Genomic DNA, 26823 nt, shown 5'->3' with positions numbered 1-26823 from the left:
AGCATCACTGCAAACAAAAACATTTAAGCTTAAGTTGTCCAGAAGTCACATTACAGTGAACCCCAAACCTGCATTTAGTGCAAACCTAAAAACTACACCTCCATACCAGCTACATACAGTATACAACACCTGCATAAAAAGAGACAAAGTTCCATATTCCAGGAGTTACAAAACTTATTCTAAGCATCACTCCTTAACTTGTGGTTGAATGCCAAGAGCTGGAGCCATATCTATATAGCTGAAGGTTGCATATTCTGCTGTGAGGCTGTTTATTATTTTTCCTTTTTGGTCCAGAAAATCCTCAAAAAATCAGTAGGTCCTTTTATACATATTTATATACCCAGAAATGCAAAACACAATAGGTTTTTCGAGTTTGGCCAATTCGGACCATTAAAGCATCTATGGGCAGTTTGGCCCATGATACCACTACAACTCAGAAATCCCCATCTTGTACTGCCTCTTCTTGGTGATGGAAGTGAGTGTGTCTATACCTGTCACACATGAGTGGATCAGTGTAGATGTGCAAATCAGGCAATACCCAACAAATGCTTGATCTACTACATTGGATAATCCACAAAGTCAAGCAGAGAAAGCCTAGCTTAAGAAAGGGCACCAGAAGCAGAGCAAACAACCAGTAAAACAGATTGCTGTGAAATTAAACTTAGAGACATATGTAAGATTATTAAAGGGATGAATGATGTAATGATAGTGAAAGCAAAACCACCATAGCAATATGGAATATAGAATTTCCTGATGACCAGACTTTGTCCTGATGAAGTTATTTCCTGAATAAATTCCCATAAAATAATACAGCTTCCTCTCTTTGAGTGCAAAAAAATTGCTCCCGTAGGAATTAATGAGGAGCAACATGATTACCACCATTTTCTCCAAAGATATAAGCAATTATGACTCTGGGGCCTGTTTTGTCATCAATATTCTCATGTCAGCACCACTGCAAGTGCTGCGAATCCAAAAAACAATTATTTATGAAAAGTAGAAAATACTTTTCAACACATTAGGCACATTTTACCTCTAGATCTGCTATAATATGTAATACCGGGGTATTTCGTGCTGTGCCCTTGATGAATACTCCATTATTTTGTGAAAATGAAATGTGTTGGGTATCGCGTGTTCTTATTTTCCGGATAAGAGTGCCCTGCTTTCCTATATATTTGATACATGCATACAAATGATAAGAATCAGCCATTACAATTGGCCTTGCAGTTGACACAATATTATTTAATAAAAAAAAAAAAAAAAAAGCACAGAATCAACTGAAAGATTAATACATATAAATTAGGTGAAACGACAGTGACACTGGTATTTGTAAGAGGCGATATGTACAGTCATTTGAACAGTGTTTACCTTTTCTTTCTCTATAGTGTTAAAATTAATAAAATGATTGGCTTGGAACTATACATTGCATTGATTGGAACCTTTAGAACAGTCAAAAAAAAAAAAACCCATCAACAGAATATGCACCGAGCTTTACCTTTGGGGTGAATGTGCGTTAACAGTTTCCCAAAAATGATAGCTGTCTCACAAACATGACCACAACTGGTCTAGGTTCTCTGGAACATAATGATACTGAAAACATAAACGCGATGTGCAAAATAGAAAGAAGATGTAACATTCACAAGATTTTGAAAATAAAGGTTCAAGCAAATAAAACTGGAACTAAAATGTGAGCCTGTTCGTACTTTTAACATATACGTTGAAGCAGTGGAGTTGCCGTTGAGGTGAGGCTTTGATGACCAAGAGTTTTGCTGGGCAAGGAATAGGAATGTAGCTTAAGTATTAACAATTACTTTGCAAAGAAGGGACATTTAAAGTTTTGTGCTAGGATATACAGAAGACATTTGAGAGGAAGGGAATGGAGATTGGGGATTGATGGCAGTTAAAGGATAAATGCTGCTGTGTAGTAGGTCTCCATAGGAAGAGCCTACTGGTGCATGTGAAGCAATTTGTCTGTACAGCTGCTGAGAGTTAGTAGAATTAGTCAGATATTGTCTTTGCATCATGAAGGTATGAAGAGCCAAAGGTTGCATAAGGGGAGAAAGCGCAGTCTGGTTTTTCAAGTACTGCAAAGGGTGAGAATAAGCAGTTGGTATGCGAGAACTTAAACCACCACAAAAGCTTCCAGGGTACATGCCAGGAAAGAAAGGTGATGAAAGGGGGTATTTGTGGCTTTCCATCATGCTACCAGAATGAATATCATGCACTGATTTGCTGCTTTCCCCATCTTGGCCAACAAATGTGTCTTTCCCAGACATTTCCTTTGGCAAGTGTAGTGGAGATACAGCTCTTATTTTTTTGTCAGTGAGAGGGTTGTCCATGTCCTCCAAGTTTCTTTTGAGGGATCGTGGAGCCCCAAAGTTATGAGTATTGGTTTTACCAATTGAGAATGGATGGACTAAACCTTCCACTTTTCTTAAAGTATCAGGTTTTACAGTCTTTGAAGGCCTTTGAATGGAATCCATATGTCTTTTGGAGATAGGCATGGTCATTGGTGAAACCCTACAGGCTTTGGGATTGCAGTCCAGACCAAGGGTTTTGCTGTTTGGAGTTTGAAATGGATTGTGGCTTTTGGAATCTTGCTGTACAGGCTGGTGGCAAATAGAAGACCCTGGAATTTTTGTGGAGAGTTTGTGCAGAGATTTGGGAAGGCTTAAATCAGTGGGCTGGTCATCTACGTCATCGTGTAAATTCTGTTTGTCGTGTTGGTGCAAAGAAGCATGGTAATGATGTTTGTGTGAAGACACATTTTCCAAGTCCCTAAACATTTCTCGGGAGTGAAATTTTGCAGAGTTTTCATTGTGGAGATGATGCTCTGCTTGCCTATATAGCCTGTGCAGGTGAGGGGAGGAATAAAATTCAGCCACAAAACTAGGCACATTTGAGTTTGACGCAGCTCTTTTTTCTGCCATTTTTTCTTTGCATTCCTGTACGCAGGACTTGAGAGCATAAGAGTCAGCCAGGACGCTCTGGTGGTGTTTTGCAAAATCACAGCAGTAAGAGTCTACTTTGCCGAACATACTGTTTTTGTAATGGTCATTCACAGTCTTTTTCTCCTCTGGGCTTTTTTGCTTAAAACTTTGTACATGCTGAATAACAGAAGGTCTGTTTATGGCAGCAGATTCTGAATTAGACGAATGATGAGTTTGTAACAAAGATGGAGATACTTCACCTTTAGAGCTTAATTTTTTTTTGCTTATTAAGGGAGGTGGTGAACCATAGGGAAGGTTGCCAGGTTGTGAAGCTCCGCTCACCTGAGATAAAAGCTTCTTTTTTGCAAGAGGGGACATGATTCCCGGATTCCCCCGTGAGTAAAGCAGAGGTGTGTAACTGAATGAGGAATCATCGTTCATCGAGGCAGATGTATCTTTCTCATCACTCAGCATGTCGAGTGTTTGTACAAAGTAAACTTTGGGATTCTGCTTAAGTGCATTTTGGAGTAAGTTGCTGTCCAGGGGATTCTTGAGATCATTTGATCCCAATGGATCCACCTTCACTGTGCAATTTGCAATGTAATCAGGCATATCTGGAAGTTTTTCCTCATCCAAGTGCATATCATGTTGAGGCGCCTGAATGGCGGGAAACACATGCAGTTGAACATCCTCTGGGTCATTTTCCAAATGGTCTGAATAATCCTCTTTGATTTGCTCTCGTTTTGTTGTTGTCATGGTTTCATTAGGCATTTGTAGCTGCTTATCCGTTTGCCTGCAGTTAATCTCTTTAACATGAATCAGTGAATCAACAGGATCAGGGTCTTGGCATGAATTTTCATCCTTTGTCACATGGTCTTTGTTAGCAACGGTTTCTTCCAGCTCATCATTTTCCAGAGGCGAGGGATAGTTGACTTCGGAGACCACTGACTCAGACTTGTCTACAGATGTCTTTGTCTCCTCTAAATCATAATCAAGAGGCATGTTTTTCTCATCTGCTTCCAGATGATCCTCTTCGTCTGGTGGAACCTAAACAAAAAAAATAAAATATAAAGATGGGATAAGTTTCTATTCCTGGTGTCACCACAAACACCTTCTCTTTTTTGTAGTGGGCGCCTAAAATGTCATCTTGATAGACTACAGAGCAGAGGCGTCCATATGTGGCCCTATAGCCATTTTGGAGTTAAAATGATCATCCTCCTAAGCCAGATGTAGACTACATGTAGGTGTCTCTGATATAGACCAATGCATAGGATGATTACATAAGAGATTTCACTCTTTTGCAGTCCAATATTTGCTTGGGGTTAGCCTGAGCGCAGAGGACAGTTACTTATATATCAAAACAAGGTCATTCTGTTACAGTTCTAGGGGTGTACTCACATCTTACCAAAATTTATCAGCAGTCTGGACCACCCTCCCTCTGAATTAGATCATTTACAAAACAAACTTCATTTGGGTAACAACTGAATCTTAGAGGAACCTCATCTGTTGGTCACCTCTGTCCTCATAGCTCATATATTATATCCATGGGGAATATAAATGGATAACCAGGGAACCGTCCACACAAGCACAGGTATAAACAGTCTAAATAATAACAATTCTATGTACTGCGGCATATTGTTTCATACGAGAAACAGAACGTCTCATTTACAAAGTGCTGCTTCTCTCACATTAGTCATCAATAACCTACAGCTTTCAGCTCCTCTATTAGTGAAGTCTATTCAGTCTATTCATACTATTATTTAATCCACTAACCGCTAACCTAGGAAGTTGCAGGAACGTTCCGCGTGTGATACTGCAATCTGACAGGTCGTTAAAAGGTGGCTGTCATTCTATTGAGAAGAGGCCATTATAAAACATTGTATTTGCTCCTATTATTTTCTCCTGTCCTTTGTAAAGATAAGAGGCATGAAGGCAAACATCAAGGAATGTATTATCTATATGCTTTACCGCTGGTCATCGGGAGCCGGCAAACAGAAAAGAATACTAATGATTTGCAACTGTTTTGAAGATGTCTTTCTGTAATGCCGGCTTCTTCTTTCCCTTCGTGTTTGTTTTTCATATTAGGAACAGAGACCTTTTTAGTTGTCTTTGGGTATTTTTTCTGGCTTAATAACCTCTCTTTTCAGTCAAAATACCATCATTAGCCCTTTAATGAGTACTATTCTATCAGTGGTCTCTTGGGTTTATTCTATTTCATGGAAATACCAGACAGATGAGTAAAGAAGGAAGAAGAATGAAATAATGAGACAAATGGGGGTGGGGCTACAATATCTAACGAGGGATTAGTAGGGAATGTGAATATGGCCTGGGACACAATGGGCAGGTTTTAGAGTAGGACAGTGATAAACGTATCAGGACATACAATACATATATAGTGAATAAAGTACCCCCTTTTGTAAAATATAAGGATATTATAAGTTACCGAGGAGTTTCATGACCATATAAAAACACGAGGCCGAAGGCCGAGTGTTTTTATTCAGGTCATGGAACTCCGAGGTAACTTCTAATATCCTCATATTTTACAACTGGGGGTACTTTATTATAATACACAAATTTCAATGAGTCATGTGACAGAAATGACATCAGAACTCACCGTTTATAACTGATGACATCAGAACTCACCGTTTATAAGGATATAATTTACAGGATATTCTTGGCTTTTGTGTATTGTAATACACATTAGGCATGGCCAACCAAAGATATCCAAAAATATATCCTTCTCTCAGCCATCCTGAACTGCCAGGGGCCCCCTTTTGTCTCGTATCATTATTAACATGTATTTATAAAGCGCCAACATATTGCGTAGCACTGTATATCATTCAAAGGGACACATGCATAATATGCAGCTTTCATATAGGATCCTCCTTGTGACCAACTACAACATTTGGAAATTCCAATGAGCTCAAAGTTCATTGTATAAATGATGCAAGTGAATAAAATACCCCCTATTGTAAAATACAAGGATATTATATGTCATAGAGGAGTCACCAAAAACCTTGTGCTTTTATAAATGTCATGGATACTTCTAATATCCTCATATTTTCCAACAAAGGGTACTTTATTTTTTATAATCCACAATATTTCGTGAGCCATGTGACAATAATGGCATCACTAAGCTCCGTTTATAACTGATTGACATCAAGAGCCGTCTGTAAGGATATCATTTACAAGATATTCATGGCTTTTGCGTATTATAAAGAAATATACGGATGAAGAATATTTCATTCATGCGGTGAGCGAGAGCTGCCATACCGCTAAAGGACACATAATGTATAAAAAATAAGAACAAACCAGTGCATTATACTCATTTAGATATAGAAAAAATGTGCTTTAAAAAGCAGTGTTTCAGGTTGATTTATTGAATATTTCTGCAAAAACCATTCTCTTCCACTTCCTGCTCCCTGAATTCCCAGGCTGTGCAGGGGAGCCGGCGACTCTCAGCTCACTGTACTGTAGGACAGGAACCAATCAGCAGTTAGCAGGACCTGATAGAAAACTGACGCCTGTCTATGCTTGTGTGACTGCAGGACTGTGATTGGCTGTCCCCCTCCTACTGGGCTTCTGGCAGGGATCGTTTCAGCCTGAGCTCTGACATTGATGTATATTGTCTACTTTATCAGTACCTTCAATGACCCATTTTTCTGTTATTTCTCTTTAAATCTATCCTGCCCTTATCTATATCATGTATTTATATAGCGCCAACATATTCCACATAGCTGTACAACAGAATCCTCATTTCCAAGAGCTCAGCGCCAGTGCGGATCCTTTCATTCTCCCTGATAAATCTCACAATATAGTTAATAGACTGTTATACAATTTAACAAGCATATTTCCTTCCCAGCCAAACATTCTTTTTCTGCAACACGTCCTGATAAAAGAAAGTTATGAAATAAAAGAAATCCATTTGCTCCTTAATCTCTCGCATTGGCTGTATTTACAAAACGGCTATGGCTATAAAAGAGAAGCAGAGATAGTTGCCATGGGAAACAGGTTGGTTATATATACAGTATATGCCTTGTGTTAATGATTACTGCACACGGCTTAAACAATGACATCTGACAGGTGTGGCTCCGAGCAGCCAAAAAAAAAAAAAAAGAGACACAAATGAATTGAAATGTAATAGATGTAGACCATAAGGTTCTTTGAGCAGGTGATGTACAGTATATTTATTCTAAGAATCACACAATCCGGCATTCGTCTCTAATTACTGGATATTGAGTGACACATTCAGAAAACATTGTGTTGCATTATATATATATATATATATATATATATATATATATATATATATATATATATATATATATATAAAGGGCAAGTAATGCCATAGCTGCAACAAATGCCATGAAAGGTTTTCATTCTGCAGTTTATTGAGCGAGGTAAATGGCCACATTTTAACGTACACAAGCTTACCTTTTATCTGCTACTTAATGCATTCCCTATTGCCCTATTTTAATGTGATGGGAAGCCCCCATAGCTACCCATCAGCTTGTTCCTATCAATTATATTGGAGTCACTAAAGTAAACACACAAGTTAAAGGGATACTGTCATGGGAAAAAAAATTTTTTCTCAAAATGAATCAGTTAATAGTGCTGCTCCAGCAGAATTCTGCACTGAAATCCATTTCTCAAAAAAGCAAACAGATTTTTTTATATTCAATTTTGAAATCTGACATGGGGCTAGACATTTTGTCAATTTCTCAGCTGCCCCAAGTCATGTGACTTGTGCTCTGATAAACTTCAACCACTCTTTACTGCTGTACTGCAAGTTGGAGTGATATCACCCCCCCTCCCTTTTCCCCCCAGGAGCCAAACAAAAGAACAATGGGAAGGTAACCAGATAGCAGCTCCCTAACACAAGATAACAGCTGCCTGGTAGATCTAAGAACAGCACTCAATAGTAAAAACCCATGTCTCACTGAGACACATTCAGTTACATTAAGAAGGAAAAACAGCAGCCTGCCAGAAAGCATTTCTCTCCTAAAGTGCAGGCACAAGTCACATGACTGGGGGCAGCTGGGAAATTGACAAAATATCTAGCCCCATGTCAGATTTCAAAATTGAATATAAAAAAATCTGTTTGCTCTTTTGAGAAATGGATTTCAGTGCAGAATTTTGCTGGAGTAGCACTATTAACTGATGCGTTTTGAAAAAAACATGTTTTCCGATGACAGTATGCCTTTAAGAGTCCTGAGCGGGTCCAGTCGGGCAGATCCGTGTCTGAACCAGACCCTCAGACCTGCAAGCCAACCCACACCCGCCACCCACTATGCCCAGACTCAGACCCACTACCCGACCCAGCAAACAGCTCACTTACCACCCACCCCTGCGAAAACCGGAAGTGACCTCACTTTTACCCGGAAGTAATCTCATTTTTACCAGAAAGTGACACCATGCAGGACCCTATTCCGCTACCACAAACTCAAAAGAGGGTAGGATGGACCACTCCTGCAACACAGCCGGGTACTCAGACGGGTTACACGCAGACTACCTGCACAGGTACTGAGAAATTTCTGCCCAAAACCCGACCACCTTGTGGGTATTCCACGGGTACCTGATGCAGGGCTCTTAACACAGGTCCTTTAAAGGCCTCAAAGGTCAACATAAAATATGAATGGTGTGTTAGTGAGACATAAAACACTAAGTCCAGTACTGCATATTTAGGGATATCAGGGTGGTGAAATGAAATGACAGCTCATTAGCCAATAAAAGTGGGAACACCACAAGTAACCAAGATTTTGGCCTTATTACTCTACAGCATCTAAAGCAAACCAATAATATGTGACAATATACTGTATACAGTATTATTATTCAGCAAGTTAGGGAGCTGGGGTTTTCTGGATAAGGGATCTCTCCATAATGTGGATCTTAAAATGAATTGAAACTAAATAAATAAATAAATCCAACAGGATAGTTTTGCATCTATTAAGAATGAATTATATTTTAGTTTGGATCGAGCACAAGGTACTGTTTTAGAAAAAGAATAAAAACGATTAAAAGAAATTGCAATGATTTGATTAGAGTGTATGGGTGATGGGCCTTCCCCTAATTCAGAGCTTTCTGGATAATGTTACGGTATCACTCCCTAATATTTGCAAATCAAAAAGTCAGGAGAGTTTTGGCAATGTTCCTAATCCACTCTGGCTACACCTAGCTATGTCCCCAGGCATACCCCGGTGGCTCCTAATACAGGTATAGGATTTAAGTTTCTGGATAATGGATCCCATACCTGTACAATATTTGGACATTTATGCCAAATCCCCTAAATTGCTTAAATGATAATGATAAAGTGGAAGAAACCCAAGTTGCAGATCCCTCACCAATAAGACTAGGTGCAATGCCCCAATTTACCTCAGTCATATCAAGGCCTTTTGCCGTGGGATCCTTTTCTTTCTTTGACTTCTGAGATTCATTCTTGATACGCTTTGCCCCACAAATCTTTGCTTTCAGCTCCACTTCCTGAGAGCCATTCTCTGGTTTTCGAGGTTTGGCCGAAGGCAATGGTTTATCTTCCTCTCCACCGATGAACCTTTCATAGGGGAGGATTAATCTGTGGGGAAGAAATAATGGTGAGAGTTAGACCCAGCAGATGAAATCAATGTAGTAGAAATTTTATTTTTAAGTATTAGATCATTAGGCTGCAATGTTGCGATGCCAGACAATAAAGGGAGTCCAGACGTCTGACTCTAAGGGACATGGAGCTAGAAAGTATCAGCTGATACTGTGAGTAGACACTCCCATATATATCTAGAAATGGGGAATGAAAATGCGCCAGGCACCCATGGATATATTAACAAATATTATTTGCGCAAGGTGCTGCATGGGCATGTGCATGGGCAGTACAGTACTTTTGTTGAGTTTAAAATATTGTGCATCGCCTGTGCCCAGCGCATCAGAGGGGATACTATTATGTAGGGTGAGGCTACAGAATCTGGTGTTAACTTTATGGAAGACATGCACCCAAAGCCAGGCCCAGCAGTACTTGCATCTAAGCCAATACTATCTAGCCTGGCACCCTACCAGCCCACCCCTGCCCTCTTGATTACTTACACCCTCACTCCATTGCTTTCTCAAATGATGCCCCTCCCAAACTGCACCTTACGTAGCACTTCTTCTGGCTACCTTTGTAGGTTAGTGATTTGAGACTCTGGGTGGTTTAACTAACAGATTTTCTACCTTCTTAAAATGGGTTTCTAAAAACGTACCCACCTCCTTAAAGAAGATATGGAAGCCTACGATAAAATTTGGCTACCCTGGCTGGCTCACGAAAATGACCCCAACTCTTCTCAGCATTACACATATGAAATAAGCGCAGATGGAGGGTAATCTCTGCCCTTTTCAAAATTTCTCAAAGCAGAGAGAGGGTAAAAACCCAAGCTGCCCCCTACGTCAATAAGTAAATGAAGTTTCCCAGTCGTCTGCTAATAAACAGTAGAACACTCGACTTCTAGCTCCAATGCTTGTGTCTTTGTTGTTTTAATGAACCTTTTATTTTAATCCCCCTTCTCCTCCTCTAAAACCTCCCTTTATCCCCTCCTTTCATACCCTATACCAGTGGTCCCCAACCAGTAGCTCCTAAGTAACATGTTGCTCTACAACCCCTTGGATGTTGCTCCCAGTGGCCTCAAAGCAGATGATTATTTTTGAATTCCAGGCTTGGAGACAAGTTTTGGTTGTATAAAAACCAGGTGCACTGCCAAACAGAGTCTCCTGTAGGCTGCCAGTCCATATAGAGGCTACTAAACAGCCCTTATTTGACATTCCCATGGACTTTTTCATGCTTGTGTTGCTCCCCAACACTTTTTTACTTTTAAATGTGGCTCACGAGTATAAAAAGGTTGTGGACCCCTGCCCTATACATTATGGTGTATGTTGTTATGTAAGATAACATGCTTAATACAATTTCAGTAATAAAAAAAATGGGGATTCTATTGGGTACTAACACATTAGAAACGCGTCGGTTGTACATTTCTTTGAGATAGGTATGGTGCATAGTGGTTATAGGGTGCAGTTTTCTGCCTATCCCAGCCAATCAGCAGGCTAACCCAACCTTCACTGGGAATGCAGCACATTCAGACAATAAATCTAATGCAGCGCCAGAAGCTCACATTGGCACTGTCATTCATCAATACTGGTCAAATTTGCCCATGGGCAGTAACCAATAGCAACCAATCAAATTGCTGCATTCATTGTTCTTGCAGCTGGCTTTAAAAACGAATCGCTATAGATAATAATTTGCCCATTGTTGATAAATGAGCCCCAGCTAGTCTGCCTGTAGGGCTTGAAGTGAGGAGATTCTTTATACGCATACATCCAATTGGTATAAACATGGATAAACAGTTTCCTGTACTGGAGCAGCCAGTAACAAAGCTTATGTCGGTGTACAATAAAAATATCAATTGTAAATCAAAACAACAAAAAAAGAGGTTTCTTAACTTACAACCAAATCCACAGGAATTTCAATGAAAAGACACAACCCCAATGACATTCCTGTTTGTTGCTACAGAAAGACACATCAAATCATGAGCTTTTAATAATCATCTGTTCTCCAGTCGCCACTCCGGCTTTTGATCTCAAAGCAGAAAACAGTGGCCATATAATTAAAAAAGATGGATTGCGTTACAGTCACGCTCTCTCTCTCTCGCGCTCGGTTTCTTTTTTTTAATGCGTTCAACTTGATTAATGACTCAGTGTGGGATTAATGCACAACTCAGCGGCCTGAGAAAATGACCATTATTTTATCCAACTCTTTCTGTTGTGGAATTAAAAGACAAATTAATTTAGTTGAGCATTGTGTGAAGCTTTGGGACGGCACAAGCAGTGCCTATCCATATTCTTGCCATGTAAGTTCTTATTACTTACTGCTTAATGAAATATTGTCATTATTGGTACAGGTATGGGACCTATTATCCAGAATACTCAGGACCTAGTGTTTTCCTGATAAGCGATCTTTCTGTAATTTGGATATTCCAAATACTAGAAAATCATTGAAATTTTAAATAAGGCTATTAGAATTGTGTTGCCTCTGATAAGGATTAATTATATCTTCGTTAGGATCAAGTACAAGAAAAAGGAAGTGATGTTTTCCAATTAGATTTTTGGAGTCTATAGAAGATGGCCATCCCATAATTGGGAGCTTTCCAGATGACGGATCCTATACCTGTATCATTATTTATATAGCGCTGACTTATTCTACAGCTCTGTACAGAGATTATACATCATTCACCTCAGTCTCTTCCCCAGTGGAGCTTACAATGTAAGGTCCCTATTAGTGATGGGCGAATTTGCTATGTATCACTCCGCCGAAAAATTAGCGAATTTCCTGAGAAATTCACGAAACGGCAAAAAATTTGTGAAACGGCCGGTTTTTTTTTCAATGCCGGCGACAATTTTTTTTTGACGCCAGCGAATTTTCACGGGCGTTTCGCAAATTTATTCGCTGGCGGCGAATTGCGCAAATTGTGCAAATTTGCCGCAAATTCACGCCTGGCGAATAAATTCACCCATCACTAGTCCTTATCACATCATCAAATTTGTAAGAGTGGGTCTGGAGTAGGGTCGGTTACCCAGGGGTTACCCACAAAAACCTGCGGTACCCTGCGGGTTACAGATAGAGGTTTCGGGAGCGGGTATAGACGCGGGTCGGCGGTTCTTCGCATTTGCAAGTCGCGGGTAGAGTTGCTGGTCTTCTCAATAGTGAGTTTTACTCCTTTTTTTCAGATCCTGCCTACTTCTAATGATGTCACTTCCGGTTCACAATGACAGCTCTTCATATTTTACTATTTTTTTCTGATCACGCCTACTTCTAATGATGTCACTTCCTGTTTCTTGATGGTCAGCAGGTCGCGGATCGCATACCTCCCAACATTTGGCCACACCCCGTAATTACCATGTTCATTATAAAAATTTGAAAATATTTCTCCTTATCTAAACTGTTAAAATTACTTATTTTCTTATCTCATTGTTACAAAGTATCTTAGTTGCACCTGTTAGCTGTACCGGCCTCTCTGCCAAAAGCCAATTAAGTTAGAAACTTTGTTTCTTTTTCTGGCTGTTCAGTGCAGAGAAAAGAGGGACTTTCCAGTACAAATGAGGGATCTCAGGTTGAGCTGTCAAAACAGGGACTGTCCCTCTGAAAAAGGGACAGTTGGGAGGTATGGGATTGGGTTGCAGATAAGATACTTGCAGGTCGGGTCCAAGCGGGTATGCATGCGGGTTGAGGGTCCAGGCCCGGGGGGGGGCACATTACTAGTGCAGAGATTGCAACTGTACTTAAAACATCCATGGATGTAGGCTTAAGTGACCAGGCCATAAACTTTATGTAATGTTATCACAAATTTAATGACAACTTCACTCCTGGTAAATTTGTAATACCAGCCCTGACCTTGGCAGGTGTTTTACTGGGTATTTTGGAGTGCAGTTTACCATGCTGTGGAGGCACCCAAATTACAATAAATTAGTTAGTGTGAAAAGGGTCTACTTTTTTATGTAGAGTTGCCATAAAGCAAGGCAAAACTGCTGTTACAATGGCAGGGTTAAAAAGAATTTAAAGGGGAACTACTGCGAAAATTAAAAAGTTAATTTAAGCTTCAGCATACTGAAATAAGAAACTTTCTAAATACAATCAATTAAATATGCTGTACTGTTTCTGAAATAATCACGTTTATCTTCACTATTCCTCTCTCAGCATCTGTTTCTCTTTCTATTCTTTCTCTTTCTATCCTGTCGTCATGCAGGAGTTGTGTGTCAGACTTAAAGGGGGCTCCTTTTGCCTAGAAGATGTATTAGAGGTCACTCTATTAAACTCACCAGACATCATGTCTCTCTACATGCAGAATTTGTGCAAAAGGCAGTTATTATGTTAGATTTTGTTTGTACTGGAATCAGTTATTTGAGTGAGATCTAATACATCTTCTAGGAAAGGAATCCCCCCCTATAAGATATATTGGATCTAACTGTCAATAAATATCTGACACCCAACTGCTGCATGAAGACAGAATGAAGAGAAACAGATGCTGAGAGAGGAATAGTGAAAATAAACTTGATTATTTCAGAAATTATACAGAATTTTTAATCTATTTTATTTAGAAGTTTCGTTATGCTGAAGCTTGTATTAAATTTTCATTTTCACGACAGTTCCCCTTTAATTGAAAATGATGGAAGCAGGAGACCAGTGGGCTAAAAAGTCAGGAGTACTGGCATGTCTGAGATTAAAATTATACACAAAACAAGTAGACCCATCCTTATTCTGTATCCCTTATGGGCATTTCTACGTATTGGGGTTTCTGAGAAGGGCCGTCCGGTAATGCCAGTGTTTCACAGAAGAGCCGTGACAAAATAACAATCGTGTTACATTACAGTGAATACAAAATTCATTAAGAAAGCATGCTCTGACATGGTATGCGCGCAGGCCAGTGACTAATGCTTTCTAACTCAATGCATGGCCTCCTGCCAGCAGAGCAGCTAAACAGGGCCCGTGGGGGAATAGCCATCCTCAGATCCTATTACAGACCAAGTTAAACACGTTACAGCTGCTAAAATTGTAAACTGCTCTCTCTCTCCCTCTATGAAGCCTTCCCAAAATAATACTGCACTGCCAAATCCCTGTGTCCTGCTGTAATATTACAGTTCATGTTTACATAATAAAAATTTAGAGCGCAGCAGAAGATCCGAGATGACAGTCCCCATATTAAACAGCTTCTCTCAACGTTAATCCCTTAGGGTCAAATGCCCCTCGTAGAGTCCTGCGTGGAACCAATTTGTTAAACCCGACCCGTGAACTGCAACCCGCATACTTACCTGCTTGGACCCGCTGCCCGACCCGCGAGTACAGAGCCGGGCCAAGCCGGGCAGGCGCCCTAGGCAGCCTGCCCGGCTGCTGCGCCGGCTGGATCAGCGCTTCTGCGCATGCGCAAAAATACGCTTCTGCGCATGCGTGAAAAGACGCTCCTGTGTATGCGTGGAAACTGCTTCTGCGCAAATTGACGCATGCATGGCACAGTGGGCGGTCGGCAGAGAAGGGACCGGACTAGGGGTAGGAGTAAGTACGTGCCTGGCGCCCCTCCACCTTTGCGCCCTAGGCACGTGCCTACTCTGCCTACCCCTAGTTCCGGCCCTGCGCGAGTACCTTTATCCGCAACCCGATCCGCTGACCATCAAGAAACAGGAAGTGCTGTCATTGTAAACCGGAAGTGACATCTTTAGAAGTTGAAGTGATAAGAAAAAAACGAGTAAAACCGGAAGTGCTGTCGTTGTAAACTGGAAGTGACATCATTGGAAGTAGGTGTGATCAGAAACAAAGGAGTAAAACAGGAAGTGCTGTCGTTGTAAACCGGAAGTGACATCATTGGAAGTAGGTGTGATCAGAAAAAAAGGAGTAAAACTCGCTATTCCACGACCCGCAAACCCGGAGAACCGCCGACCTGCGTCTATACCGGCTCCCGAAACTTCTACCTGTAACCCGCAGGGTACCGTAGGTTTTTGTGGGTAACCCCCCCCGACCCGCTGCAGGACCCTAGCCCCCCGGCTGGCAAGCAAGGGTGCGGATTCCTGTTCATTTACAATAAAGACGACATGAGTACCAACGTTCAGTGGGCTAAACGAATGTCTCACATGTACTTTTGTCCCCTTCCTCGCATTCGAAGTATTTAAAATCCATTTCCACTCACAGACATTTCACAGCTTTAATTATAGGCTTAACAGCATAACGCCAGGTAATGGCGGTTTTTTTTTTTGTCTCCAGAAAATCATTTTTAATATTTTATTGCACGTATTTCATCGGGACAATCGTTAAAAACGACTCAGTGTTAAATATTGATACACTGCAGTGACCTGCGCAGTAATAGGTGTTAAGCAAATACAATTTGGTGGGTAATGCAGAATGATAGGAGGGGGAATTGGAAAGACAGACTTTTCGCCCAAAGTCAAATAATTTGATTTTTTTAATAAATTTCGGTTGGTCTTTTTTTATTCGAATTTCGAGTCAATGAGAGTTTAAAAAAAACTTCCATCACCTCGAATTCGACTCTTGATAAATCTGCATCTAAACAAACCCAATAGGCTGGTTTTGCCTCCAATAAGGATCAATTATATCTTAGTTGGGATCAAGTACAAGCGACTGTTTTATTATTACAGAGAAAAAGGAAATCAATTATCTGATTACAATGGAGTCTATGGGAGATGGCCAGCTTTCTGGATAATGGATCCCATACCTATACATGAAATATATTAAAATGGGAGGAAAATTCAGTGAGCCACCCCCATCTATTTCAATAGATGACCATCAAATTGAATCTAATTTGACTACAAGCAACTAGTGACAGAGCTGTGACATTAGTAACTGCACTTCATTATTTTCTCCACTTGCAACACATCTCTTCCTGCTCTCATGGAGACCTCGGCTTTGCTTTTTCACTAATTCCATTGCTTTTTGCCACTCGGGAGAAGCGGAGAAACTATTTTCATATTAAGTTATTTTTTTCCCTGAGCTCAGCAGCTGGCAGCAGCACAAGGGTAGAAAGAAAATACATTTTTCATGAAGCTGGTCAAAAGCCGAAAGCAGGAAATCTGGAATTTAATGTTTCTTCACTCCCAAAAAAAAAAAACAGAGACATGACTAAGGTAAAACGGAGCGGAAAGCACAAGGGGCACTTGTTTTGGAAAAAGTGGTTGTGTTTAATGGGGTGAACGTGCTGTAATAATGTAGGTAACGAACATCACAGGCATAGGCTGGTGATGGAAAACTCCCTGGATCCTTGGCAAGCCAAAATAATCGTTTTCGGTACTAATACCATCTCGTAGTTTCAGGCCATAAACATACCTCCCAACATTTTGGAAATAAAAAGAGGGACAAAAAAGTTGCCGCGCGTAGTGCGTTTTTTTTGTTACCACACCCATTTCTGTGACCACACCCCCTAATTACCATGTTCATTTTACAAAATTTGGCAGGTTATGAAAGTTTGAACATATTGAAAGTTTTTTCCAGTTATTACATGCGTTCACTTCTCCCAAGGGATCTGTTATCTTATATTGTTACAATTACTTATTTGCTTATCTCAAAATTGTTACAAAAGTATCTTATCTGCAGCTGAGGCTGTCCTGGACTCTCTGCCAAAGGCCAATTAAGTTAGAAACATTGTTTCTTCTTCTGCCTGTTCAGTGCAGAGCTGTCATAGAGGGACTGTCCCTCTAAAAACGGGACAGTTGGGAGGTATGCATAAAAAAAAAAAAGACTACGAACCTCGCTGGGGAACTGTTTCACACTACAATCAAGCAGAGTAATGGAACAAAAGTCCTCAGTCTTGTAACCGTTAACAACCAATCAGATGTTTGCTTTTAAACAGGTGACCAGAGAATACTACCTACTCATTGGTAGCTATGGGTTACTAGACCTTGCCCAGACACTGCAATGTTAATTACATTATCCTCAAAAAAATAGCTTTGAGTAGACTGTTCCATAGGAGATATGAATGAGTTTATACTGGGAATAAATGCAACACATCTCAGACATGTATCTTTTGTACTGAGTAATAGAAGCTGTGTTTTAGTTGTAATTCATTTGCAATATATCTTTTAATTATCACAATCTTGTCTTCAGTGATTTTATTTTTTTATAATATTTTAAGTTAAATTTTTATATTTTATCCACACCCATAACATATAATTATTAATATAACAATATAAAATTCTTTCTCTACTTAAATCCTTTTCAAATGGCATTGCTGCAAATAGTCCAGACATTATTGAAACCTGACCTCATTTATAAAATTTGCAAATGGGCCATAGTCGTGCCGATCGTAGTCTTATATCCGACGAATGATCGGACGCCACAATCTCCCAACCTGCCGCTAACCATTCAGATGAAATAAAGTAGTAAAATTGTACAAAACTTCGATTTGATTATCTTTCCGTCTATGACTACCTTAAAGGGGTGGTTCACCTTTAAGATAACTTTTAGTATGTTATATAATGACCACTTCTAAGCAACTTTTCAATTGGTCATCATTATGTATTCTATATAGTTTTTTTTAATGATTTGCCTTCTTCTTCTGGCACTTTCCAGCTTTCAAACAGGGGTCACTGACCCCATCTAAAAACAAATGCTCTGTAAGGCTGCAAATTAATTGTTATTGCTACTTTGTAGTACTCCTCTTTCTATTCAGGCCTCTCCTATTCAAATTCCAGTCTCTTATTCATAGCAAAGCATGGTTGCTAGGGTAATTTGAAGATTGCTGAAATCGCAAACTGGAGAGCTGCTGGGTGGATTTCTCTAGTTTCGCTCCGTCGAAAATTTTTCGAATTTCCCACAAAATCCGAGAAACGGGGGAAAATTATCGAAAAATCATGAAATTCGAACATTTTCATGAAAACATAGTGAAATTCGCACGGTTTCACTTAAAAATTGTGAAATTCTAAAGTTTTCACAAAAAAATCATGAAATTCGAACATTTTCACAGAAAAATCGTGAAATTCAAACGTTTTCAAGAAAACATTGTGAAATTCGCACGGTTTCACTAACACATCGTGAAATTTGAACGATTTAAAAAAAAATTATGAAATTCTAATGTTTTCACTAAAAAAATCGTGAGATTCGAAGGTTTTCACGAAAACATTGTGAAATTCGCATGGTTTCAGTAAAAAAATCTTGAAATTGAAAGTTTTCACTACAAACATCATGAAATTCAAACATTTTCACGAATTTTCACCGGCAAAGTTTCACGGGCAGTGACACGCGGAAGTTCGCCGCAAATTCGTGCCAGGCAAATTTATTCACCCAGAATTAGTCAGTATTTTCCCTTCAACTATAAAGAAATCATTGATGTTATACTTCAGGGATTACCCATAACTGTAAAAAATACATTTGAACAAATGGTCTTACAAAATAAATTTTCCATGGAATTCATCATTTTTTTTACAGCTCTCGTGTAATTGTACAGTTCTAGTTCACAACAGGATGAGATCTTATCATTCAATTACGAAAGAGGTTTTATATTCCGTCTGCTCTTAAAATAACAAGGGCTGCGCTATTGATAGATTGTAGCTCTATTCATTGGCAACACTAGAGAAACAGAGGTCAAGTTTTAGAAAATAGACAGCCTCTCCCAAATGGTGTTGGGTATTAAATATATATCCCAAGTTAAAAAGAGAAGAAATTACTTGGTACAGATTTGGTAGAAAGAAGATGGATTTTAAGGGGGTTATTTATTAAAGTCCAAATGCCAAAAACTTGGGATTTATTATACCCCGAGGATGAAAAAAAGTCAGAATCCGAAAATCCAGCATCTCAGACCTGCCGAGGTTGTATATAAAGTCAATGGGAGAAGTCCATTCCAGATCTGTACTGGGTGTCATGCAATAATCTGAAGATTTCATGCTTTTCGGGCAAAAATCTGAGTTTTAGGATGCAAAATCCGAAAAATTCGTATGATTCGTTTTTTCCCCGCAATATTTTTTACTGTAAAGGGAAAAAACCTGTGCAGATTTGGTCAGAGTAGTTTTCAGAAAATACTCAAGATTTTGATAACCCTCTAAAATGAAAGGTTTGAGAAAGGTTTCTATTTTTTTCCCTAAAAAACATCAGAGCAGCCTCTTTCTTTCTCCTGACAACTTCTTTGACTACTTGCTGGTCAGACTGGTGGGAAACTGACCAGCAGGTGGCGCTGTTTTAACACAATTCATTCATATTAACAGCACATGTATCCCTTAATATCTTGGAATGAAAAGAAAATATTAAGGAATGTAAATCACAAAAGTTCTTAGAATACCACCCTCATCAGTTTTGCATTCACTTATTTTAAAGGTTTACTTATCCTTTAAGGTCTCATTTGGAGTACAGTATTGGGGTAAAGCTCATAGATAGAGAATGGCGCCACTTAATTTACTATAAAGTTACAAAGGCAATAAAAAAAGGAGGGTAGGCAACGTGAGCAGAATGCCATTATACTTAAGAGTCTATACAAACATAAATAAATGTAAGAAATACAATATGCTTAACCTTTAAAAATACAATTTTGTTTACATTAGGTTTTCGATTTCCCCTTTGGAATGTATCCAGTGTTTATAAAACAGAGGTTGGTAAATGGACACGGCTCAGTTTATAACAGTTAAAACAAATGAGCATTTCACTGCTGTTTCACAAATCAGTTACGATTTCACATTATTGTGAGTAAATGGATTTTCACTGCTGAGGCAATAATGACTCATACTGCAATACTCACAGACTGAAAATGGGTTTCACACGCTGCTCTCAAATGAAAGAAAGGCGCACATGGATTTTGAATTTAGTTTTCCCATCAGAACTTATGAAAATCAAATGCACGGCGCTGGCAAAGGTCACCCATCTATTAGAGTCAGTAATCTGGGCAAGTGCCAGAGGGGACAGAACTGACTCCAGAAGACAGTTTGTTTGCAGAAATTCTATTGAAATCAAAAGTATTAAAATCTTACTTCCAGGAAAACTCTTACCGCCTTAGCGGTTAGGGGCAGATTTATCAAGGGTCGAATTTCGAAGATAAAAATACTTTGAAATTCGACCATAGAATTGAAATACTTTGAATATCGAAGTCGAAGTTTTTTTTATCGAATTTGGGTATCCTGCGTCCGAAGTTATATCGTTCGATCGAATTATTAAATCCTTCGATACGAAGGATTTCAGCGATCAATCAAACGATTTTACTTCGACTTCCAAAAACTTAGAAAAATGCTCTAGAAGGTCCCCATAGGCTAACATAGCACTTCGGCCGGTTTAATTTGGAGATTATCGAATGGTTGAATATTCGAACGATTTTACTTCAGATCATATTCGAAGTTGAAGTCGAAGTATCCTATTCGATGGTCGAAGTATTCAAAAAATTACTTCAAATTTCGAATCTACTGCGAAAATTCCCTCAAATTCACTTCGAGCCTTGATAAATCTGCCCCAAAGTCAATATTTTCAATCGTATGAACCCTGACTTTTCATTATGGGAAAATTAAGTTTCAACAAAAATATATTATCCTTGTGTTTATACAGCGCTGACATATTCCACAACGAATTACAGAGTCAAATGGTCAATTGTAGCAGAAAAGATGTCTACCTGTCTTTATCTATTTGGAGCGTGAGAGGAAACCAGATTACATGGAGGAAACCCACGCAGACATGGGAAGAACATATAAACTCTTTGCAGATAATGCTGTGGCTGGAATTGAACCTAGGACTAGAGTCCTGCAGCGGGTTGGGTCACCGGAAAAAAGCAGGTACCCTGTGGGATGAGGTTAGGATTTTCGGGTGCGGGTATAGATGCAGGTCTCTTCTATATATATCTTATGTTATACTGTCAATATTTTACAAAAAAAAAAATTCGTCTCCACCCACTTTTGATGATGTCACTTCCGGGTTGCAGTTGCGGGCCGGGTAGCAAATCCAAGTGTGTAAATATGCAGGTTGCGGTTCGGGTCTCAAAAATTTGTTCCGCTCAGGACTCCGCAATACAGCAAAGATTTCTAATATTGTTTAGATGTATTATTTCTTACAATACATAAGCATACTTCTATTGGTCCAGAGCAGCACCGAATGTCAACCCCAAAAAGGGTGAGGTTACTAGAACCTGGGTGGGGTCGTGGCAAGATCAGGAATGTATCATGGTGTAACCAGGGGTGTGCCAGGGGACAACATATGCACCAGGTAAAGTAACCCATAGAAACATTTCCTGGTGACCTGTTTAAAAGCACACAACTAAGTAGTTACAGTAGGTTTATAGACTTATCTGTTGACCAACAAAATCCCTATTACTACAACACAAAGAACCCCTTACCTCCTTGTGTGGCACACCGGTAACCATGTGATGTTTCTCTATCTTCTTACTTTCCAAAACATCACGTCTTACTGTTTACAACATGATTATTAATAAAAAAGGGTCTTGCTGTGCTTATGAAATGTTGAAGGAACTGTGATGTAGGTGCAACATTAATCATTGATTTATTTATCCTCTATTAAACTAAGTTTATCGTACACGGAACATAAACCTCTTAATGAATATCCAGCCTCATCTTAATGTCTGAAGATTTCAGATCATTGCACAATGAGGGATTTTGACATTTCTGAATTTCTGGTAAACAGCGTCGGTTGCAAATTCCAACAAACAAGTCATCAGACCACAGAGAATGGATAGACAGGAAAGCCTTAGTTTATTAACATAAATCATTGTCTCTCCGATCGTGACACTCAAATAAAGTTACTATTATTAGCAATGGGCAATTCTAACCCATTTCGTCAAAAATTTGCAAAACATCGTCAAATGCATTGAAGTCTATTAGCTACAAATTTTCTTTTTGATGTGCGACAACTTTTTTTTTATTTATTTTTTTAGAAAGCTGCCTTAGCAACTTTGATTTGATTGTAGTAATAGTGACCATTACCATTCTGAGTTTTCCACCATCATTTAGGGGTGCATCAAACACAGCATTTTCCCTGGTGGTGCCAATTCCATGCTGAACCTCCCTGTGTTTCAGCCTGAAAATAGACACTTGAGTGCTGGGGCAGTATTCAGCACATTATTGCTACTTTCTCCTGATCTTAGAAGCATATACAATTTTAAATATCTTACATTTTCTGACTTTCATGTCGGACGAACGATCGGTGCCATCTCGTAACCTGCTACTAACCATTCAGATCAAATAAAGTAGTAAAAGAAAAGATCAGACAATGTTCTGCCCATGACAGCAAACGTACGAAAGTTATGTCCAACAAAAGCTGGTGACAGTCTCCCACTGATATCGTCAGATCTCACGAAAAATGTCGGGACACTCGTATGAAACACAAATTTGTACAATTAAATCTTGGCGTCTATGGCCAGCTTTAATTTATAAAAAAATCGGATAAAAAAAAGTCTATGCGGAAAAAGTTGCAAAAATCACGCGACAATTAAGAGTTGTTCAACTTTTCCAAACCATTGCTCGAAAATCTCAACTTTCAGGTTGTACAACAAAAATCTGTATAAAACTCCCAAACCAAAATACCCGTAATATACTAATAATTATTATATTGGTGCAACAAAAAGTCATGACAAATTCATACAACAATCTGATCCGTGGAAGACTTTTTCAATTAGACACTTGAATTGTGTGATTTGTTTTCAATGTACTCTTTTCAAATTTTTGCGCGGGAAACTCAAATTTATCGAGTTGTCACCAGGAAAAACTTGAATTTATTGGATTATCAAAAGAAATCCAGCCTGAAACTACTGAGAATCCTGATGGGAAAAAAAAAACCCATGTTCCAATTGTTAAAGGGATGATCTGCCATTGACTTAAGGTGGCCATACACAGAGATCCGCTCATTTGGCGTGTCGCCAAATGAGTGGATCTCTCCCCGATATGCCCACCTTGAGGTGGGCAATATCGGGCTGATACGATCGTGGGCCCTAGGGCCCAATAATCAGATCCTATCGAATAGTAATGGGCGGTCGGATCGCGGGACCGCATCAACAAATAGATGTGGCCGCGATCCAACAGGATTTTTCGTCCCATCCGATCGAGATCTGGCCCGTGTATCGGAAGCCCGTCGGGGGGCCCCATACATGGGCCAATAAACTGCCGAAACGGTCTGTCGGCAGCTTTTATCGGCCCGTGTATGGCCACCTTTATACACGATTTCAACCTATTTTAGCTGGAGAATTTCCGGATTTGGATATTTAGGAGCTTAGAGCATAATAAAACGTTTAAAATTCGAGTTTTTTATCATCAATTCTCGATTATCCTCAAATTCAGCTTTTTTTGGCCCTTAAAACTCGACCAGAAAAATTTGAGGCTTTATAAATAGCCCACAAAATGAAGAAACCCACTAGGATCCAATTATAAAATGGAGATCTGCCATTGATTTTTTACATGACAAGTTTTAGCAGTTTTGTCAGATTCGGATTTTCAGCAGTTTTGGAGCATAATAAATTGCAAAAAAGTTTTTTCCCCACAATTTTTTCAGATTTTTGGTGTCAAAAAGCCCGATCAGAAAAAGTCACGGCCCCTAAATATTAATAAATCGGCCCCTAAATATTACATTATTCTCTTTCTTAAAGAGCAAGGGAAGTGGTTATTTTAGTCATAGTTTTCTTTGTATCCTTGGAGAAAAGCTGAAATATACCTATTAAATATCACCAGCTAAGTCATATTTTTACAGTGATTGTACATGAAAGTTTAATGTAAAATAATCACATTCTGATGACATCTGAGTTTTTTTTTTCTAACAAGCTTTACCAATTTTCAATAGGCCCTTTGTTAGAGCATCTGTTACTCACATAATTGGAAAGATGTTTGTGCAGTGGTCTGTTTGGAGTACAGTTACTTAATGCAAATGACGGAGCCGGAGGAAACAGAATGTAAGAATATAGACCTCATTTTCTATCAAGAGGGAGGGGGGGCTGCTATGAAAAATGCATGCAATAATATTTTGTTTTGATATTTTTCAAAGTCTAAGTCTTAAACCTCATCTATAATGAGATTACTTATATGGTCTTGACTAATCGTGTGTCTTATATAAGACCATGTTGTTTGATAATGATATGTCATTACGTTATCATATGACATTATTTTTCCACTAAAACATGACCCAGTTGAAAGGAATTTAAATAAATAATCCAATCAAGATTAAATGAACTCAGCACTTATCTAAAACTAGGTCGGCTTGTTACCAATTTATGGGGCTCGACAACGCGATACAATGAGAGACAAATGTCAGAACTTAATTGCGGTATCACAGGACACAGTTGTTTTGTCTATCAGTTGCCTCATCCCTGTTTTAAGGTTGATGGACAACAGGGTAATGTTATGCTTGAATAATAACCAAGTATAATACAGTACAAAGGTTTTATGTATAGACCAAGGGCAAGATAACTTTCCATGAATGGATTTTGTTTCATGCTATGGAATCACAAGCTCTTGTACAATGGAGGTATTGCTTAAACCCTGGACTATGGAATGCGTGGAACAAGTAACCACAATTTCATTTGAACATGGTTTTGATTGCAGATTTTAACTATGATGCGTGCTGAAAATAAACTAAACGTATGGGACTACAGGTATGGGATCAAGTTTCTGGAAATCAGTTATCCAGAAAGCTCAGAATTACAGGAAGGCTGTCTCCTATAGCATCCATTTTATCCAAATTATCGAAATTTTTAAAAAGGACTTCCCTTTTCTCTATAAAAATAAGACAGTGCCTTGTATCTAAACTATCCAAACGAATAATCCTTATTAAAACAGGACCAGCTTATTGGGTTTATTTAATGTTTACATGATTTTCTAGTAGACCTAAGGTATGAAGATCAAAATTAGAGAAATATCTGTTATCCGGAAAGCCACAGATCCCGAGCATTTTGGATAACAGGTCCCATACCTGTAAAGGGAGAACTGAGATACTGCAAAAAAGGGTTTCATTCTGGGAAGGGTCACAGCAGTGAAGGAGAGAAGTCAACACCAAAAGAAAGGACTGCATAACACATACCCCTCAGCCTTCCCAAATTTTTAGGGTGTCAACCTGCAATGAAAAGAGGAACTCTGCCTATAAATGAAATTTTATATACTTATGTATCCAAAAATATTTCTGAATGCCAATGTTTGTACAGGTAGGTGTAAATGATGGTAAACCTTCTACTGTTCTACTAAATACATAAACAAGGGAGAAAGTTTGAACTTGCATTCTGGGTCTCCATGACTTCATCCCTTTTTGGCCATACAGCAGCAGGCTTAGCAGTTCTATCCCGATTACTACAGTTGCAAGAAGTCCCAATGTTGATGCATATGATGTAAAGATGAAATTGCATGGATATGGCAGGAGGCTCTTAACTCCATACTTGGGAATTTTCTAGAAGAATAAATCCTTCTGACCTGAATAAGGTATGGGAAGGCCTTGCTTTGGAAGCCACTCCATAGAAACAAGCAGTCTCTGTCAGGAGGTAATCTTTGGCTTTATAAAGCATGAACTACAGTCTCTGATGTGCAACAGGCACACTCATCAAGACCAGTGACAAGTGTTTCTCAGCAAAAGCAAAACAGAATGCCTTTAAGATCTTAAGAAAAGAGTGTAAACTGTGAAGGCAAGTGAAGTAGCTCAACGTGTGCTCATGTTGCAAATAACTACATACATTGACAGAAATCTTAAAGGACACAAACATTTAATAACCGAAGAGACTCTTTAAAATCTCTAAACCCCTGTCACTCTGGTTGTTCATAGGTTAATGGTAAGGCTGCAGCATCCCCTTAATCACTTAGGATTCCTTCTGCTCCTCTAACCCACTCAGCCGCCTCCCTCAGGAATTTCCTTTGGCTGTTGGCTACGAAGCATTATCAGTTCTTCTCAACTAACACAGCTTTCAGTCTAACAGCCAATGAAGAGATGGTATTTCTGGTCCCCATAGAAACTCTGCTCTAGCAAGCTGCTCCTATTTTTAACTTCTTACCCCCTCTCCTGAGCTCAGAGTAACCATTATAGTGATCAATCCAATCTGAACTTTTCATCATAGTAAATTCTGCCTATGTAAGCCTGCATTCTTCAATCGCATGAACTTTACATCGCATGTGTCCTGTTTGCGAGGAACTAGGGAAAATGGCCTCCTAGTGAAAGCCATTTGTTTTAGGAAGATGAAATGACACTGGCTAACAGAGGGAATGTATGCTGTACAAATAATGTCATTTGGGAGGGGGGGATGTGCCCAATTTATTAACATGGTAGGAAAATGTAGGCTTTACATGTCCTTTAATATTGTCACATAATCCCTGATGGCAAAACAAAGTTTTACAACCCATGAGACTGTTTAACACGTTTAATGAAAGGTCTTAGCACTTGTAATTGAACATCAGTTCTCTGTAAACAATGCATATTATATATTCATGAAACTATGTATAA

The 26823-nt window shown here is 39.1% G+C and overlaps 1 protein-coding gene across 3 annotated transcripts in view; it reads right to left on the bottom strand.

The window, feature by feature from the left end:
* Positions 1 to 1218: 1218 nt before the first annotated feature.
* Positions 1219 to 26823, bottom strand: part of arid5b.S (AT-rich interaction domain 5B S homeolog) — a 200038-nt gene continuing 174433 nt past the window's right edge. For 2 of the 3 annotated variants that reach the window (XM_041570338.1, XM_041570339.1), the window contains 2 exons: positions 9300 to 9498; positions 1219 to 3974 (listed from right to left, as the gene is read on the bottom strand). In XM_041570338.1, the coding sequence (XP_041426272.1) occupies positions 1827 to 3974; positions 9300 to 9498 (2347 nt within the window). In that variant the 3' untranslated portion in view covers positions 1219 to 1826. 3 annotated transcript variants of the gene reach the window in all.

The sequence above is a fragment of the Xenopus laevis genome, chromosome 7S (genome assembly GCF_017654675.1).
Source record: "Xenopus laevis strain J_2021 chromosome 7S, Xenopus_laevis_v10.1, whole genome shotgun sequence".
Taxonomy (NCBI): domain Eukaryota; kingdom Metazoa; phylum Chordata; class Amphibia; order Anura; family Pipidae; genus Xenopus; species Xenopus laevis.
The sequence above is the reverse complement of the archived record's forward strand: the minus strand, read 5'-3'. Positions and strand labels throughout refer to the sequence as shown.